We start from the raw sequence: 20,289 nt of genomic DNA on the forward strand, positions 1-20,289 counted from the left end.
GAGAGATACCAGGGACCCCCAAGGACTCACCCTACCAACCGGAGGAGCGCCGATAATTTGGATCCTGCAACGCCATGGACGCCATCTCTTTTCATATGTCCCGGCACAGGAGGAGGAGCTTCGGCATCCCCACAAGGCTTCAGAAGTCTCCAGCGTCTCCCGGACTAAGGGAAAATGGCCCCCGTGACATCGGGCTACATAAACATGGCCGCCAGCCACAGACCAGCTAGACCAAGGGAAAATGGGCACCATAACATCATTGGACTTCTCCAACATGGCCGCCGGCAGCTACAGATGCTGAAGCATGCTGCCATGATCTTCCCTGCGCCTTCTGCAAGGCTGCACCCTCTGCAAGGGGATCACTCCTGAAGGTACTGAACTCCACAGATAGGACAAAATTAGGGGAGACTCCGCTCTGCACTGGGACCCCCCTGCACTACACCCCTACTGCAACCAGTTTAAGGCATGCACCTAGAGGTCTCCTACACTGGGACCCCTCCAGACTACTAGGGCAGAACACACTATCCCAGGACCCTTACAGAGTGGGGATGGTAGGGAAAACCCCAGGGGTGTCTGCTGCATCCTCTGCCCTGGAACCCCCACCAGACTCCAGGTCCAGACAGGTGGGAAAAGGAGTGGGGGAAGCCCAGCTCACAGAGATTTTAGGATGGGAGGAGGGCCAACTGTCCCAGGAGGTTACCCGCGTCCAACCCAAAACACAGCCAAAAGGGGAGAGGGGGGACTGTACTTACCATTCCATGGTGCAGGTAAAGCTCCAGACAGAATCCTCGCCACCCAAGTAGGGGAGCTTTCAGCCAAGGGACTGCTGGGACTCAGACCCACGCCCGGTCGTATGAAACACTGCAAGACATTTTACTCGCAGGCCAGCCTCTGTCAGTGAGGCTATGTCGCTGCTGACCTAGCGCATTTCTGCGGTCTGCACGTGCTCCCTGGCTGGGCTGACTACTGGATCTAGATTATCCAGCCCGTCACCCAGCCTGGCAGTTGATTGTAGATCTCCTAAGGGAAAAAAACAAAAAATCTAAGCAGGAAAAAAAATTGCTACGACCAGAGATCCCAGCCGGGAGCCTAGGTCCTTACTCCTGACTAGACAAAATAAAACGGATTACCTAGAGCAGAGAGGGGAGTTATATACCAAGCTGAGGATGGCTCATGGACATAGCCAGGTGTTTTTTGTTCTGCCTAGTCCTACTGCTGGAGGAGGCTATTAAACTCAGTAGTTCTGATCTATGGAGTGCTGTGTCCATCGATGAACGTCGATGATGAACTGCAGAATATACTTACATCCGAAAAGAGGACTTTGGACCAACGCGCAACAGTCCAGTCCTTTTTCTCCTTAGCCCAGGTAAGATGCTTCTGATGTTGTCTCTGGTTCAGGTGTGGCTTGGCACAAGGAATGTGACAGTTGTAGCCCATGTCCTGGATACAGCTGTGTGTGGTGGCTCTTGAAGCACTCACACCAGCCATAGTACACTCCTTGTGAATCTCCCCCAAATTCTTGAATAATGTTTGCTTCACAATTCTTTCAAGACTGCGGTTATCCCCTTTGCTTGTGCACCTTTTTCTACCCTACTTATTCCTTCAAATCAACTTTCCATTTAATATGCTTGGATACAGCACTCTAAATAGCCAGCTTCTTTAGCCATGACCATATGGACAACTGTCAAGCCAGCAGTCTTCCCCATGATTGTGATACCTGCTGAACTAGACTGAGAGACTGTTTAAAGTCTCAGGAAACCTTTACAGGTGTTTTGGAGTTAATTAGCTGATTTGAGTGTGACACATGAGTCTACAATATTGAACTTTTTCACAATATTCTAATTTTCTGAGATACTGAATTTTGAGTTGTCACTAGCTGCAAGCCATAATCAGCAAAGAAAGAAATGCTTGAAATCTATCACTCTGTGCCTAATGCTGACACCAGGGGAGATGGAGACAGGGGGGTACTGTGACTGCACAGAGAGGTGCAGGATCTGTAGAAGTTCTGTCTTCCTCTCTACTGCCGACTGCTGGGCCAGGGGAGCAGAGACAAACCTCTCTGGGGTTGCACAAAGAAGCGCAGGATCTGGAGAAGTTCTGACCTCCTTTCTGCTACCGACTGCTTAGACAACGTGGGGGCAGAGATGAGGGCGGTGCTGCAGCTGCAGGAGAGATGCAAGGGCCACAGGATATGGCCTGTGGGCCTTGTGTTTGACACATATGCACAAAGGGAATATACATGCACTTCAGTTTGCCACAATTCAAGGTAACGCATTCCTTTTTTTTTGCCATTTTGGTGCCTTACCTCCATACATGTTATTACGCCAAAAACGTGTGTTCATTACAAATGCACCAGGACAATACAATGTACAGCCCTCCAGCATTTTCTGTCAAATACAGCAAATAGAAAGTACATTTACACATATTCTGTTCACACTTTTCTGAATCAAACACAATTTTTGTAGCAGGATAGCAAGTACTTTATGACATCGGTTTCAACTTCTACTTTTCACTTTTCCCCCCATAAACAGCCATTGAAACGCTGCTTTCTGTTATTGTCTGGTGAAACATTCTCAGAGAGGGAGGAAAAGAGCAGTAATTTGTTTTTTTTAATGTGTAAATGTTCACTTCTTGTTCTCTAGTGACTTTGATTACTGTACTGACCTAGGATTACTCCTCTGCACCTGCTGCCATGTGTTAAGTGTGGAGCTTAATAAAAGAAGGACGCTCCATGGGGTGTGTCAAGTGGGAAGAGAGAAACTAAACAGATTCTGATTATCCACTTAAAAATGACAGACTACCCAGGATTATCTCCCCATGATACATGTGCCTTGTTTCTGTGTGTATTTTTAACCATGTGGGCAAGAAACGTAGCTCCTACTGGTAAACACAGTACACAATACAGATATTGATTAAAAGGTTTATTCTTCATAATACTGCAGAGTGTATTGGAATGCTCCAAAGCTTACCTGAATCTACATATACAGAAGTACAGTATACCAGCAAAATCTTGCTGCTGCACACATGGGACACACTGCTTATTAACACAGTAGGCTGGCAGAGCTGGCTCAGGGCTAATAGGAGGGTCACAATAGTCTTTTATACAGTACACTCTGCAGGAAAAGAGGCAAGACAAAAAAAATCCCAACATAAAGGAAATACAAAAAGGCACTATATCCCAATGGAATGAAAAACAATGACACAAATGATTCATAAATGATTCATTATACATCCAGTTATCCAGTTTCAAAGTTCAGTTCCCATAATTTATATCCTATATTGTGTGGCGCAGCAATCGGCTATACAGAAGTTTCCTTTGACTCGGCCACTGGCGGGTGGAAACTTGTTACCTCCGTGTAGGTGATACCTAGAGGGGGACCAAAAAAAAACAACACGTGATCAGATAGACAGTTCCTTGTACTGGCCCTCCCCAATTCTCAGTGCTACTGTGCAACGTGTATAAATAGATTTACATGCAAAGTACTTATATGTTAACATTTTAAAATGACTTTAAAGAGACAAATAAGCATTGCCTACTATTGTTTCTTGCTGCTTCCTAATATAAACGATTATGGGCTTCACTCTGTTTTTCAGTTCCCACACCAAACCGCAACAGGGGGTAAGTCCTGTGTGGAAACTTAGGCAGTGACTAGCTTTTCAAAGTACAGGACACACTGGATCGCCAGTACCTGAAGAAAGTCCATACTTTGTAAAATGTAACGATTGCAGTGCACTTTGCATTTTGTTTAAGTTCGGAAAAAGTAGAGAGGGGAGAAATTGTATGGTTAAATCTGCTTTAGGTGCAAATGTGACAAGACAGAATAAAAAGAACAGCTTGGATATTTCCTTCTACACTCACTTCTCCATTCTTCAAGGGGAAGGTCTAGATTATCATGTGAATCATCATATGGATCTGCTTCTGCCTCATCGTCAGAATCATGGAACTGCTCAAAGTATGGATGACATAAAGCATCAGTTGCTGTTATTCGCTTATCTGCATCTAACACCAACATCTTTTCCAGCAGGTTGACAGCTAAAGACAGAAACAAGAAGCAGAGATAAACACTAAATAAGCCAAAAATAAACCTTGGTCAGAATCAACAAATGAAGCTTAGATATATGGAAGCAAAATTTAAGAAGCATTGAAAATACATGCTAGAAGCTTACTGATGATTATTCTGCTTTACAATGGGGTTAAAGCAAGCAAGCATTACAAAATACGTTAAAAATCTAAAAAGTTAAAATCCAATTAAAATATTACCTGCAAATATATCAACTTAAGTCACAAAAAGCTTCCATTGCTCTGAACACATCTTACTAATTTGGTTTTAAAATAAAACCTTGCCATGAGAGAAATAAAGCCCGTCATTGCTGACCTTCAGCTGTCTCAGGATTCTAAATTTTCGAAATCATTGACCCACAAGTATGCAAATCAGAAAAGTCAGAGTGAATTCAGAACACCAGATCTGCATATACATTTGAGTTTAATGAAAGTAATACTGTACAGTTAACCTGTCAGAAACCAGGGCAGTTCAAACCGAGCATGCACACCCAAAGGTTACCTTCAGGTGAAAACACAGCTTCAAAATGATCAGTAGAGAAATAGGTTGCTGAAGTTATATGCAAATCTTAACTTTCTGCAAAATTTGATTCTGCCCCTCCCACCTCCCTATTGGCGTGAGATGCACCCACTTTCAAATAGTCACTATAGGGGCTGGAGGAGTGGAGCCATTATCTTTTTTTTTTTTTTGCAAATTCTATTTATTGAATTTATTGGTTAATTTGTTCATAAACCTGTACAATACAAAAAGCAAAAACAAGTACAAAAACAGTACCCATTAAAGAAAAGGGAGCAGAATCACTGGTAATGTAAGACTACCCAACCTCCGCTCCCTTCTGTGAGACAGCAGTTCCCACTCCCAGCATCCTATATGGACATTAGTAATAGAATATACAGTGCAAAGATGTTCAAGACCATAATACAAAAACTAATTTGGATCCCACATACTGTAGGCTAGCCCCCCTTCATTATAGCCATTACTGCTTTGGTATTGAAGGCCTATACAACAGCCTATGTACAAAATAGAAAAAGGACAGTCTGTTCATGTGCAAACTCTTCACTAAATGGACACAACCAACTCCATCCATGCCGTACCCAACCCTACCAGTGGGCCTAGTGTAATTCATCTTTAGAGGATAAGTTCACCCTTTTTAAAAAACATAATAAATGCACATATTTTTGCAGGTAAAAAAAAAAAAAAAAATGTGCATTTTTTTTATTTGGGAGCCTTGAAAGCATTGCAGGCTCTGTGTGTAAGCTGTTTGGTCGTACATCGTATGGCCAAGCAGTTACACATTAACAGGAAACATCAATGAACTCCCCCAGTGATCAACAAAGTCGTGATAGTTCGTTGAGAACTTCAAACCAACAGCCACATAGGCTGCCGGACCTTGTAATTTTCAATTCACAGAATTCTGAATGAGTGATGCGGCGGGCAGGCGGAGCCCCGCACGGCCATGTTCTTTGAAGATTCTCACAGAGAGCAGGGGGAGAAGATCCCCCATCTCCTGTGATATTGTGGGGCTGGGGAGTGCGCGGGCCGGTGAATTTGTAACATGTTACATCCTGAATATGGGTGTAACATGTTACAAAAGGTGAACTTATCCTATAAAGTAGTTTTAAAGCCTAAAGTTTTTTTTTAACCTAATGCACTCTATGCATTAAGGTAAAGAAAACCTGTGTAGCAGAATCCCCCACTGCCCCTCCCCCCTTATACTTACCTGAGCCCATTCACGATACATCTGTGTGCATGAGAGCGGAGGCTCACCCAACTATTCCTCCCCTCTGGGCAGATTGATGAGAGCAGGAGCCATTGGCTTCCACTGCTGTCAATCAAATGCTGTGACAAGGAGCAGGGGGCAGGGCTGAGCTGCCCGGCCTGTGTCAATGGACACAAACTGGGCGGCTCAGAAGCAAACCTGCACGAGTGCCCCCATTGGAAGCAGCCTTCTATGGGGGCACTCGCCAAAGAGGAGGAGCCAGGAGTGACAACAGGGGACGCTAGAAGAGAATCAGGGCTGCTTTTTGCACAGAACAAGTATTACATGTTTATTATTTTACTTAAAAAAAGGAACCTTTAATGTCAACTCAACAGGAAAATTCAAGATTTGCATGTAGCTTCAGCTGTCCATCTGTGGACCTACTTATCTTTTGTCATGTGGTTTTGAAATGTAAATTTAGCTCATGCAATTTTTTCATCATGCAGTCAATGAGTGATGCGGTCTGAGATTAATTTTCTTTAAAATCAAAAAGTCAGTATGACAGCCAGAAAAATAGCATTTTCAGGAGGATAGATTAGCAATGACAGCTTACGTACTTCTCTCTTGACAGATGTTCCTAAAATAATATCACAACTGGTATACAGAACAGCTTATAGCAGTTTTCATAACACTGCTATAATTACACAAAAAACTAACCTCTTATTTTACTGTCTCTCTAATTCCCCCTGAATAAGAGGCCAAACTATGGCACTCCAGTGGTTTAGGAACTATAATTCCCATCATGCCTAGTCATGTCTGTGAATGTCATGTTTTATAATGCCTCATGGGACATGTAATTCAACAACAGCTGGAGGGCCGGAGTTTGGAGATCCCTGCTCTAATTCTTCCCTGCCCAGAAATATAAAATAGCATATTATAGCTATACTGGGGCATAGTTTTTATTTACATTACTAATAAATTTAGGTTGCAATGACGTCCATCAAACAAATGAAAAAGCTTCTGCCTTGTTATAACAATATTTGGTGGAAGCTTGTTATTTTCATCAGCTCTTTTAAATAAGAGCAGTACATTTGAAAATTTCTCAGCAATACTGCTTTGAATTCTATAAACCCTGTACACACGGGATGAATTTTGGCAGCATCGGCCAGTTCAAAAGAAAGCGGCCGACATTCGGCCCATGTGTTTGGCAGCCGTTCTGACAGAAGCCAGGCGGAGGCGGTGCCTGAGTGTGTTGTATGATGACATGGTGCAAGAGAGTAGAGCAGAGGGACTGGAGCCTTGTGTGCGGGTTTGCAGGACGGGAGCAAGGCAAGTCGGGGGCTGGACTGTCAGTGCTGCTTGGACTGGAGGGACCACCTGGTAAGGAGAGAGACTGTCACTGTGACCCAGGAGGGGACATGTCAGCATCTGTGCTGTTAAACACTGAGTCAATTTCAGGTGTGTGTGCCTTCTTATTTAAATTTCTATCCATTTGCATATTGTAGTTGTTTGTAGCCTAAATACTGAGATTTGCATATAAAACTAATTTTGTAACTTTTGGAAATGCCAGTATAAACTTGGCTGTGCCAGTAAATTTTGCGTATCGTGTCAGTAAATTTCAATCTGGTAAGTTGGAAACATTGTACAGAGGCTCCTCTCGAGCCCCTCAGTTTTTTGTTCAGCACGCTTGGAAAAAAGAAAAAACGAACAGTGTACTGTACCAAGCTTTAGTCATAGCAGCAACTACATAACCTGAAACAGACATAAGTAAAAGTGTATATTAACCACATATCTCTTTTATATATAAATATATGAACCTCAAGTGTGATAAAGAAAATGTAACTGCAAAAAACAGGTCTTCGGATATTTTAGGCTAAAGCCTTATTCACAGTATACACATTTTGCGGCTTTCTTAACATATGGAAAAAGAGGGATCCTGAACATCCATAGATGGTCATATTCACACTTATGTAGGGCACTGAGGAGTATTGGAATGTTTCTGTTGTGAATTTAGCACTCTAATAACTGGAAGCATTATTCTAGAGATTCTCACACACAATTATGCCACATTATATCACAATCATTTTAAAGAAAACACCTCCTTAGACGGTCATTAAATTATAAAATATATTAATACTCAACTCCATCAAAAAACATTTTCTTTGAGAATGGTGAATACCTCTATTAGGGTTTAATTTCTGTAAGTGTCCCCAATAGAGATATTTTACTGTACTTTCTGTCCTCCTGACAAAAAGTCAGAGGGGCAGGAACTAAAATGGGAACAAAGAAAGAAATAAAAGCATCTCCTCTGTAACCTCCTGTGGAAGGCTCAGAACCTCTGAGGTTTTTACTGCTGTCTGTACCTTACTGCTCCCTGACCGTCTTCTTCATCATTCCTTGTCCTGGTGTCCCAGGAATAAAAAGGTGAAGGGAAATCTTTCCTATGGAGTTAAAGAGAGCAAAAAAAAAACTGACAACGTACTAACCCTTATCTACTCTATTCAAAACTATACATAAAAAAAAAAAAAAAAAAAAAAAAGAAGTTTGGCCTAGCATTGAAAAAGTGCAATGGCCTTTTTTAAAGATTAAAGTGAAGATCCAGTCCACGTTTTTCCCTCTAGGCTTTTAGTGGGCAGAGGTAAGAACCTCTGGCAGGTTTTGTTGCAACTCAGGCAATATTCACATTCAGTCTGAAGCTGTCTCCCGCAGTACTTCTTTTTCACCATAAGATGTCCCTGGTCTTCAGCTCAGAACACTGAGGACATCTTGTGGCTAAATAATTGTACTGCGGAGCATAGCTCTGAATTAAAGGAAAATACCGTATACTGCAGACTTAACTCTTTTTTAAATTTTATTATTTTAACCAGTAGCTACCCAGGCCAATTCTGACATGTCTCTATACATGTAAAAATCAGCTTATAACTTGCAAACATTATATATATATATATATATATATATATATATATATATATATATATATATGAAACTGAATTTTTTGGTTAAATATAAAAGATGATAAATAGACACCACTAACATGTCGCGCATTAAAAATGCGCTTGCCCATTGAATGGCGATAAACTACGGTACATTAAACTATCCATAGGTGACACTTTGAAAGGCTTTACAGGCTACAGGTTTAGAGTTACGCAAGAGGTCTGGTGCTAGAACTGCAGTAATACCTCACATGCGCGATGCGATCACCATTTACATATGCATGCAGGTGCGAGACCTACGTGTGCAATTGCGTTTTAAAAAAAAAAAAATGTTTTCTATTTTATTATACATTTTTTTAAGCAACTTTATTGCTAACACATGGGATGAATAACATCCATTGTGATAGCATTTTTGGAGATGTCTGGGGTCTATTAAACCCCAGAAGTCTGGCTGCTTTGGAAGGCAGCGGAATGAAACCAAGATAGGTTTGATGGGCTGTTTTACTAGCCTGTAACGGTTGGGTAACAAAAGACTGTAACCATAAGTGATGAAATCCTTGTCACTTTCAGTTTCATACAACAAAGAGACCACCAGGGAAAGCAAGTTCCTCCTTCGTCTCTATGGTCAGTCAGCACGACCTTCGGTAGTGACCCTGGGCTCCCTGGTGAGACGGGAGAGCCTTGAAACGGCGGCTTGAAGTGGCAGGAGGTGGGGGGGGGGATCCTTCCACTCTTGTAAAGGTGATCAAGCAGCTGTTAGCTGCACCCAACACGTTTCCAAAAAATCCATTGCTGGAGCTAAAGAATATCTGGATGATGGCTGCAGCCATTATCCAGAAATCATCCCCACTTTCTGAGGACCCACATATGCATACCTTGGTTGGGAAGCAGTTGAACACCTACTGGGTGTTTAGAGTTGGGCTTTAAATTCAAACACATTATTATCCTACTGTACAATCTTCTTTAGATCTACTAATAACTCTGTAGTGCAAGGTCTTGCCTTACAGAATACAAGCTGAACAGCAAATTAAGTGTGAAATCGCAAAAAAAAAAGAAAAAATTGACCCCCCCCGCCAGCCTACATGACTGCTGATTTCTCAGTTCACGGTCTTCATTGAACAGAGAGTGGCGACTGTCAGTCACCAGCTCTCTGCTCTGCCCCTCCAGCTGGGTGGATCCTGACATTATTATGGGGTTATCTGCAGAGTGAGGACTGGCTACTTATTATTTAAGTAGGTTCTCGTATTATTCCATTTGGTAAATCTAAATGACATTCTACAAAGATTGCATAGTCAGATTTAAAGGCATATGGTCATAAGCTCACATTCAAACCTGAATATACAATCTTTGTCTAATCTCATTTAGATTTACAAAAAACATGTAATTATGAGTATCTACTTATTTATCTGTTCACAGGAACAGATGTGCACATTGGGAGATTTCCCATCTACTCTTTGGGTGAAATCTGCAGAATTTTAGATTTCCCCTCACTTTCTGTTCAGGTGACAACAGTCGCCAGAAGACACAGACCGCAAAAAAAAAAAAAAAAAAAAGAGTCAACAAGATCTAATGCTTCACCACATAATTCAAAACTATAAGAATGTGTTTTGACCAGAGTCCTACTTAAAGTATTTCTAGGCTTAAGTTCAGGAAGTCCAGAGCTCAGTACCACATCTTATCATGCATAGCAGCCATCTTTAAACACTTTAAATTAGACTACTATTTCAGACCCCTCTAAAATAAACACAACAGGATCACCCTATTTTTCATTTTAGATTTGTAACAATTATTATGGCAGACTAAACAAATCCATTATTATAAAGCGACTTATAAATCCCATTGTATCAAATTTGACACCCAAATATCAGATTTTACAGGGGGAAGTATTTCAGGTAAATCAGACAGTAAAATGTAGGTGAACAGGGCAACGCTACCATCTTGTTGCACAAAAGGGTCTGAAGTAGGGGTCCACTTATAGCTGGAAAAACTTTTATTAAACATATTTTAAATGCCATTTTTAGCTTTCAGCCAATGATACTTTAAAATGTCCTTATAAACAAAAAACAAATGCACAATAAAAAGTGTTACCAAGAGGGTTTGCGTATCTCAACAATAACCCAAAGTCTTTCTTCTGCACCTTTGGGAGACTCTTGATATAATTTTTAGCCTGGAACAGAACAAGCATTTAACTATTTAAGCTGTGCTTAATAGTCAATTTCTTGTATGTAAATATAACATTCAAATTTAATCTTTATGAACAAGAATAAACACAATGAATCGATTAGAAAAATGCGCAAAATCAGAATATATATTAACATATACAGTCATGTTACAATCAAAAACGTAAATGTATTTAATGTTATGTGATACACCAACACAAAGTGGCACATAATTGTGAAAGTAAAATGATAAATGGTTTTCCAAAATTTTTACAAATAAATATCTGAAAAGTGTTGCGTGCATTTGACTTTGTAGAACAACCTTTCTCTGCAATTACAGCTGCAAGTATTTTTGAGTATGTCTCTACCAGCTTTGCACATCCAGAGAGTGAAAATTTTGCCCATTCTTTGCAAAATAGCTCAAGCTGTGTCAAATTGGATGGAGAGCATCTGTGAAAAGCAGTTTCAAAGTCTTGCCACAAATTCTCAATTGGATTTAGGTCTGGACTTTGACTGGGCCACTCTAACACATGAATATGTTTTGATCTAAGCCATTTCATTGTAGCTCTGGCTGTATGTTTAGGGCAGTTATCTTGCTGGAAGGTGAATCTCCGCCCCAGTCGCAAGTATTTTGCAGACTCTAAGAGGTTTTCTTCTAAGATTGCCCTGTATTTTGCTTCATCCATCTTCCCATCAACTCTGACCAGCTTCCCTGTCCCTGCTGAAGAAAAGCATTCCACAACATGATGCTGTCACCACATTTCACGGTGGGAATGGTGTGTTCAGTGTGATGAGCAGGGTTAGTTTTCCGCCACATATAGCGTTTTGCTTTTAGCCTAAAAAGTTCAATATTGATCTTATCTGACCAGAGCACCCTCTTCCACGTTTGCTGTGTCCCCCACGACTTCTCGCAAACTGCAAACGGGACCTCTTATGAGTTTCTTCCAACAATTGCTTTCTTCTTACCACTCTACCATTAAGGCCAGATTTGTGGAGTGCACGATTAATAGTTGTCCTGTGGATGATTCCCCCACCTGAGCTGTGGATTTCTGCAGCTCTTCCAGAGTTACCATGGGCCTATTGGCTGCTTCTCTAAATAATGCTCTCCTTGCCCGGCCTGTCAGTTTAGGTGGACGGCCATGTCTTGGTAGGTTTGCAGTTGTGCCATACTCTTTCCATTTTCGGATGTTTAAAAGCAGAGTTGGGTTATAAAAAAATATCCCAAGCTTTAAAACTTCTCCACAACTTTATCGCTTACCTGTCTGGTGTGTTCCTTGGCCTTCATGATGCTGTTTGTTCACTAAGGTTCCCTAACAAACCTCTGAGGGCTTCATGGAACAGCTGTATCTCTACTGAGATTAAATTACACACAGGTAGATTCTATTTACTAATTAGATGACTTCTGAAGGCAATTGGTTCCACTAGATTTAAAGGGCCATACACACTAAGATTTTCTGAAGACTTTTTCCTTCAGATTTACCTTTTCTATGTAGTGCAAGGGCCTGCCAGATTGCATACAAATTGAAAGTGTTTAGGTTTGACCTCATATTATATGGTTTTGGTAAATCTAAAGGAAAAAGTCTTCAGAAAATCTTATAGTGTGTATGGCCCATTAGTTCGGAGTATCAGAGTAAAGGGGGCTGAATACAAATGCACGCCACACTTTTCAGATATTTATTTGAAAACCATTTATCATTTTCCTTCCACTTCATAATTATGTGCAACTTTGTGTTGGTCTATCACATAAAATCCCAATAAAATAGATTTACATTTTTGGTTGTAACGTGACAAAATGTGGGAAATGTCAAGGGGTATGAATACTTTTTCAAGGCACTGTACAATACATATATACTGTTATTTATGGTTATTTGTGCTGGTGAGAAAATATTCATTATAAAAGGCAGTACTTACATCAGGACTCTGAAGCTTCTGGACAAAGTCCTGGGTGGGTGTTCCAGTAATTTTCATTATTTCCGTAAGCTGATCGAGATCTATTTTTGGGTTAAGGATCAGAATACTGCTGACTATTACAAGCCAATAATATCAATAAACACTTCACCTCGAGCCTTGCAAGATAAAATAAAAATGAACAATAAATATATCAATTGTTGTGTTATTTATTCCCAGATCAGTGCTTTCTTAAAATCGTACATCACAGGACACAGGAGAGTTAGTTCTTAGACTGTAGGGTTATGCTCCACCTCCAGGTAATTGGACCCTGGCATAAAGCCTTGTATTACCCCCCTCCCAGCATGGTTTCAGTTTTATTTCTAGTGTCCGTTGGGGATTGACCGGTTTTCCTTTGCAGAGCGAGTCCCTTCTGCTTTGATGCATTGATTTTTTTCTTTCTATTCTTTTTGAACTGCCTTTCTCTGCTGTGCCTCAATGTTCAATAGTTGTGGCAGTTTTCTGTATCAGTCCCTACAGAGGTTTATATCCTTAAGGGACAGCACTTCTGAAATAAAATAGTCCACTTTGCCTCGATCCCCTGGTGCCAGATCCACCATCCCTGCCAAGCTTACAAGAGCGCAATACACAAAATCTTGAGTAAGAGCTACAATAAGGCTCTCACATTCTCATTCTCATTCTCTGTCCTCAGGAATCCTCATGTCCAAGGTGGAATTCCCAGGTGATTTTTCCACTGTGTTGAAACAGCTAGCAGATATCTGCAAGGATATTTTGAGAGACGACTGTAAGAAGTTTAGGTCTATCTGCCCTTTGTTTTCCCCCTTTCATACTTTCTCAGGGTGGAAAGGGGAGAATTTGGAGAACTGATGGTCTAAATAAAGGGATTCTAAGGCAGACAAGTCCAATTAAGGGGGCACCAGGCCTCACTGGTCCACACTAAGTTTTCTTACAAAGGTGGTCTGTAAGAACCTGTATACCAGAACCTTTGGGGGTCTAAGCTATCAGGGTTCGGGGTCTTGGAGCATGCACAAAATCAACCAAGTCCTTTCTGTTGCATCCTCAAGAGCATCTTTATAAGGATTAGAGCCCAACCAGACAAGGCAAGAGGTTTGCGCAACAATACCCAATGGAAGACAGTTTCTGCAAAAAGTGGGCAGTCCCTGCTGTGGACACTGACGTCTTACCCAAATAACACCCATAATGTAGATTTAGACATGTATCTAAGTCCACCTTGCCTTTGAAGCCCGTCTGTGTTTGGATCACACTCCAGAGGCCACTGACAGGCGGTGAGAAAGCGATAGGTCGTCTCCTCGCCGCCTGTTTTACCCCATTTTTGCCACCAAATGCACCACAACAGCATTCATTGCACACAGTTGGGGAGCTTCCTCATCGACTTGAATCCTTATGGGATTGCATTTGGACATTTTTTGTGTGTGTAAAAAGAGCTAGCCAAGCGTTAACTCTCCTGTGTCCTGTAATGTACTTCGATAATGGTATTTTACAGATAAGTAAAAATATTGGTATTACAAACAGTAAAATACCTTTCTTGAAGTACATCGTTGGACACAGGTCCCTCCCTCTAGTTTCACCCTGATATTGCTTGCTGACAAAACTAAAGCCCCGTACAGGCTAGTAGTTTTTGTTCAACCCAGTGGGCTAAACGAAAAAAAAAAAAAAAAACTGGAGAAAAATCGGAAGACCTTTTTTGGTTATGCCCCTTTCACAGAAGCAGACTTCTATCGGACCGGCAGTGGTACACGAATGTCAGCCAGTTTCTATTGAACCAGCCGATGCTGTCCAATATTTGGCCCATGTGTATGGTAAGGCAATGCTGGGAGTGGTAGGGGTTATGCTGGGCAGTGTGAAGCTTTGCTATTTGCCACTGTCCAAACACCTGGAGCTGTAGCATGGCCCAACTGTTCAAGAGTTAACTTTCCTGTGTCCTGTGATGTACTCAAAGAAAGGTATTTTACCTAGAAGTAAAAAATACACACAGTCTCAGCTTTGTCAAATTACTACAACTGGATTAAGGACTGAATAAATGGATTCCAATCATCATCATACAAGAATACAGCTTCTGTAGGTTGCTATACATGCACGGATTCGAACACAGTTTGAGCACTGGTCAAGAGCAATTATCAAGTAAAGAGATTTTTCAAGTTGCTGGGAAATCTGCTGCACAATGTAGGCCAATCAAGATAAAATGAAAAGAAGCTGTTAACCAACAGCAAAGAAAATAAGGGTGGTTTTCAGTAAATTTAGGGATGGGCAAATGGTAAACCACCCATTGAACTCGGGGACATCTTTCTATGGGTACTTTAGGACCCAACTCCTGGGAAAAAAAAAAAAATCTATCTTCCTACCACAATCCTCTCCTAGCCTCCTCTAACCCAATCCTGCTAGGCCTTTTGGTTCCCTTACCTTGTAAAGCTAGGTATACTCACCTGTCCAATCCAATTTACACGCCACTGCAGTTTCTGGTTAGGGGAACAGCTATACCAGCGCTGTGGTGGCCCCCAAGACCAGAGGCCTCATTGACAACCCCCCCCCCCGTCACTCCTTTTTTTTAATCCCAAGAGGACCCCATTGCTGGCTATCCAATAGAAACTGTCCACATCATGCAGGCAGTGATGAGGACACCCAAAGAAGGACCCATGCAGGAAAAAAAGCAGGCTCCAGATGGAGAGACACGTGATCGCAGCTACAGGTAAGTAAAATGGGCTTTTAGATAGAGTTTTTCTTTTGGACAACAATTCGAGAACGTTGAGCAGGAAAGGTAGAAAGGGGGATCATTTTATCCCAGAGTGGCACTTAAAATGTATGTCTAAGCGAAATCTCTACATACAGGGGCAGGTCAAAAAATTTAAATATCAGAAAGCTTATTTATTTCAGTATTTCAATTCAAAAAGTGATATTATATTATATTATTATACAGAGAGATATATTTCAAACATTTCTTTTTTTTTTTTGAGGATTATGGCTTACAGCTGGTGAAAACCCAAAATTCAGTATCTCTGAAAATTTGATTATTACATAAGACCAATAAAAAAATAAAAAAAAATGGGATTTTTGACTTGGCGTAAAATCCATTTCTCTGATGTTCATTGACGGACACAGCTCCTAATGTGTTAGGAACGACAGGATGCCACATCGTTTGATGGAAATAAAAATTATCAACCTACAGGAGGCTGAACTCAAAGACACCCCAAAAATCAAAGTGAAAAAAATTATGCAGCAGGCGAGTCCATTTTGCTGAAATTTAATTGCAGCAACTCAAAATGGTACTAGTAGTTTGTATGGCCCCCACGAGCTTTTATGCATGCCTGACAATGTCGGGGCATGCTCTCAATGAGACGAAGGATGGTGTCCTGGGGCATTTCCTCCCAGATCTGGACCAAGGCATCACTGAGCTCCTAAACAGACTGAGGTGCAACCTAGAGGTGTGGATGGCCGAAAAAATGTCCGAGGTATTCTGTTGGATTTAGGTCCAGCGAGCATGGGGGCCATTCAATGGTATCAATTCCTTCATTCTCAGGAACTGGCTGCATACTCTCGTCACATAAGGCCGGGCATTTTTATGCACTAGGAGGAACCCAGGGCCCACTGCACCAGCGTAGGGTTTGACAATAGGTCCAAGGATTTCATCCCCATTCCTAATGGTAGTCAGGGTACCATTGTCTAGCCTGTAGAGGTCTGTGTGTCCCTCCATGGATATGCCTCCCATGACCATCACTGACCCTCCACCAAACCGGTCGTGCTGAACGATGTTACAGGCAGCATAACGTTCTCCACTGCTTTGACGTCTGTCACATGTGCTCAGGGTGAACCTGCTCTCATCAAAAAGCACAGGGTGCCAGTAGCAGGCCCGCCAATTCTGGTGTTCAATGGCAAATGCCAATCGAGCTCCATGGTGCCAGGCAATGAGCACAGGGCCCACTAGGGGACGTTGGGCACTCAGGCCACCCTCATGAAGTCTGTTTCGGATTGGTCAGAGACATTCACAACAGTGACCTGCCGAATGTCATTTTATAGGGCTCTGGCAGAGCTCATCCTGTTCCTCCATGCACAAAGAAACTTATACTAGTCTGGTTGATGGGACCTTCTTCTACGGTCCCGTCCAGCATAACTGCCTGTCTCCTGGAATCTCCTCCATGCTCTTGAGACTGTCGGGGAGACATGGCAAACCTTCTGGCAATGGCACGTATTGATGTGCCGTGCAGGAGGAGTTGGGACTGCCTGTGCAACCTCTATAGGGTCCAGGTATCGCCTCATGCTATCAGTAGTGACACTGATGCCAGCCAAATGCAACACTAGTGGAAAAACAGTCAGAAAAAATTAGTAGGGAAAACAAAATTTCAGTGGCCTCCACCTGTAAAACCATTCCTGTTTTGGGGGTTGTCTCATTGTTGCCCACCTGTTAATTTCATTAACACCAAAGCAGCTGAAACTGATTAACAAACCCCTCTGCTACTTAACTGACCAGATCGATATCCCAGGAGTTTATTGACTTGATGCTGTACTCTGATCAAAAAATTAAAGGAACAACTTTTTTAGCAGTGTATATCAGAGGTATTTCTTGATCCAAATCAGGAGCAGGCAGACAAGGGTGACAATGCTGCTCCTCCAAAGACACAGCATAGTAAGTGAGCATTTTCCTCCTGGGAAAGAAAGTGTGTTAAGGCAGGATGACCAAGTGAAAATAAAGCAACAAAGCCTGAAAAGTAGGAAACTTAATGCAGCCACAACATCTAAGGACTGAGAGAATGGGCCATGAAAATACTATTAAAATATTTATACATCGGATCATTCAGGGTCCATTGTAGCCAGTCTGTGACTTTTAGAATTTAAGAATGGTTAGAACAATGAAAAAATGTTTTTAATTGGTCACTAAGCATTACCACATTTCCTTCTAAAGGCCTTATTCTGAATGAATAAAAGTTTTAATTTGTTTTTTTTTTTACATTTATGTTCATACAGTGGCAGTTCCGCTTGTTTCCTTTGATTAATAAGATGTGTAAAATCGAAATCTACCAGTTCAGCTTTAAAATCTCAAAGTAAGCTGCCCCCAAATTAGTCTTTATTTTGGTATTCCACCACAGGCAACAAAAGGGTTGCACTCAGTATCTTGCACATACATATAAATACTAATTACAGTTTCTCTTACAAGAACACCGATTCCCTAAGTGACTCTGAAGAACATGTATAAGAAAAAAAAGAAAGTACATTTATTTTTAGCTGGAAGAGATTTTAATTATCTTTCTAAAGCACAAGTTCTTGCCTAGTTTTAAAGACACACATACAGCAAGTTAGAGCAATTACAGACTGCAATGAAATCTCCAGCTGGTTACCTTTTAGGCTTTTAATGGTACGCTTATACGATTAGCTTTTCTAAGGATGTGTGGTGTATATCCAACAATGCACCAATTCTAGAACTTGCAACAGAATACATCACAGAAAAACCTAAAAGCAGCACTTAAGGCACAGTAATATCTCAGTTTCGCTTTAGTGCTAAAGCCATGAAATCTCATACAAAATTCTTTACTCAAGTGTATTTGTACACATTATATGTATGTGCAATATATTTGAGGAAGAGAATTTAAAATCCCTTTACCCACTGTGCACACAAAGATAAGACTACAGACTGGTAATTATAAATGAAGCTTTCGAATAACAAACTCCTTTGAAAAAAAGTATTGTATTCAATAACTTAAAGTGGTTCTAAAGGCTGAAAGTTGTTAATTACTTTCACGCATTCTATGTATGAAGGTAAAAAACCTTTACTATGCACCTCCCCTAGCAGCCTCCCTAACACTTAGCTGAGCCCGATCCAGCAATGTGCATGAGAATTGCTGCTCTCCCGGGGGTATCTGCCTCCTGATTAGCTGAGAGAAAGCCGCAGGAGTCATTGGCTCCCGCTGCTGTAAATGACAGCTCACAGCCAGTGAGGAGAGAGCAGGGGGAGGTGTTGAGCCCCATTCCATGTGTCTTATGGACACACACAGCAGAACTCAGAAATCCCCATAAGTGCCCCCATAGTAAGCGGCTTGCTATGGGGGCACTCAGGAGAAGAGGAGGAGCCAGGAGCACTGGCAGGGGACCCGAGAACAGGATTGGGCTTGCTCTTTGCAAAACCATTGCATAGAGCAGGTACGTATAACAAATTTGTTATTCAAAGAATAAAGACCTTAAATATCACTTTAACTGTATACTGTGTTCTTAAAGTGTATTTCCACTTTTGCAGCAACATTACTATTATTATTATACAGGATTTATATAGTGCCAACAGTCTGCGCAGCGCTTTACAGAGAATTCAGAGGGCTCGTTAGAGCTAACAATCTAACACTATTGGGATAATACCTACTTGATATTTGCTACATGTCCCCATTTACAGAGCATAATTAAATAAATATTTAAAAATTGCAGCTTACCTTGTTTAGATGCTCTTTTCTGGAACTGCCAGCACAAAAAATTCTACTTAGTAGTTCTTTGTTATAAAGGGAGCTAAGAAGCGGTGATCGTCATAATTAAACATGTCTGTACTGTGCAGATAGATATAATTTCATTACTTGTGCTAGTTTTGAACACTGTGGGGTTGATTTACTAAAGCTGGAAAGTGCAAAATCATGGCAGCGAATTAGCTTTTAACTTCATCTTGTTCGATTAGGGTCTTTTCACACGAGTGGTGCACCCAACGGACTCCGTTTTGCTCAGCGGGGATCGATCCACCGATCCCCACTGAGCTGGCGAATGATAGCTCTGTCTCCGTTTACTTTGCAGAGACGGAGCTGTCAGAGCCCCGCTTTCCTCTATGGGAGATTGGATGAAAACAGACCACCTGTCCGTTTTCATCCGATCTTATCCGATCCTCCAGACGGATGGAGGATAAGGTTTCCATCCGTCCAGATTTCATGGACCGGATCGGAGAGCAGCAGGTGTCAGCGGAGATGTCACCGCTGACATCCGCTGCTCCATAGGGTGGATGTGATCGGAATGCCCGTGTGAAAGGGGCCTTAAGCTTTTGACAAAAAAACTATATACAGAGATTGCACTCTTTGGTTTTGGTAAATGAACCCGTCTGTCTTAACAAAGGCATACGGTTTGAACGGCAACACATACAAGAGAGGAGTTTTCTCAAATTTGACTGCAAAAGAGTAAATATATTTTATGCTTTGCTAAAAACTTCTCAGTTTCATCAAAATACACATGCCTGCTATATTTAGACAACACCGGATTATCCCGGTGTTCCGCTTTAATGCGCGTCATATGCAGATCAAAGCTCATCCTTCTGATCTGCAGGTGAATGGAACAGTGTACATACAAATGTAACATTATGATGTTGTAGCTATTGCGTGTCTGAACAGTGTTTAAATACACTGTCAGTTTGTTTTTTGGCCGCAGTTGCTGTAATAGGCTGCACATCACTAGGCAAGGCCGTTCAGTGAAGATTGTTGAAACAGAGGATTGTAAGTTTGTGCTGTGCAACTTCCTTTCTCTTTCTAGTTCTTGTATAACCAACCAAAATCACACTC

At 41.5% G+C, this 20,289-nt stretch overlaps 1 protein-coding gene across 1 annotated transcript in view; it reads right to left on the reverse strand.

Annotated features, from left to right (window-relative positions):
• Nucleotides 1–2,906: 2,906 nt before the first annotated feature.
• MAPK12 (mitogen-activated protein kinase 12) overlaps nt 2,907–20,289 on the reverse strand; it is a 181,449-nt gene continuing 164,066 nt past the window's right edge. The window contains exons 9-12 of the mRNA XM_082257092.1: nt 12,764–12,843; nt 10,782–10,860; nt 3,860–4,033; nt 2,907–3,367 (exon numbers count right to left, since the gene is read on the reverse strand). Coding sequence (XP_082113218.1) covers nt 3,300–3,367; nt 3,860–4,033; nt 10,782–10,860; nt 12,764–12,843 — 401 coding nt within the window. The 3' untranslated portion in view covers nt 2,907–3,299. The remainder of the gene's footprint in view (nt 3,368–3,859; nt 4,034–10,781; nt 10,861–12,763; nt 12,844–20,289) is intronic.

The sequence above is a fragment of the Pelophylax lessonae genome (genome assembly GCF_965119305.1).
Source record: "Pelophylax lessonae genome assembly, chromosome: 4".
Taxonomy (NCBI): Eukaryota; Metazoa; Chordata; class Amphibia; order Anura; family Ranidae; genus Pelophylax; species Pelophylax lessonae.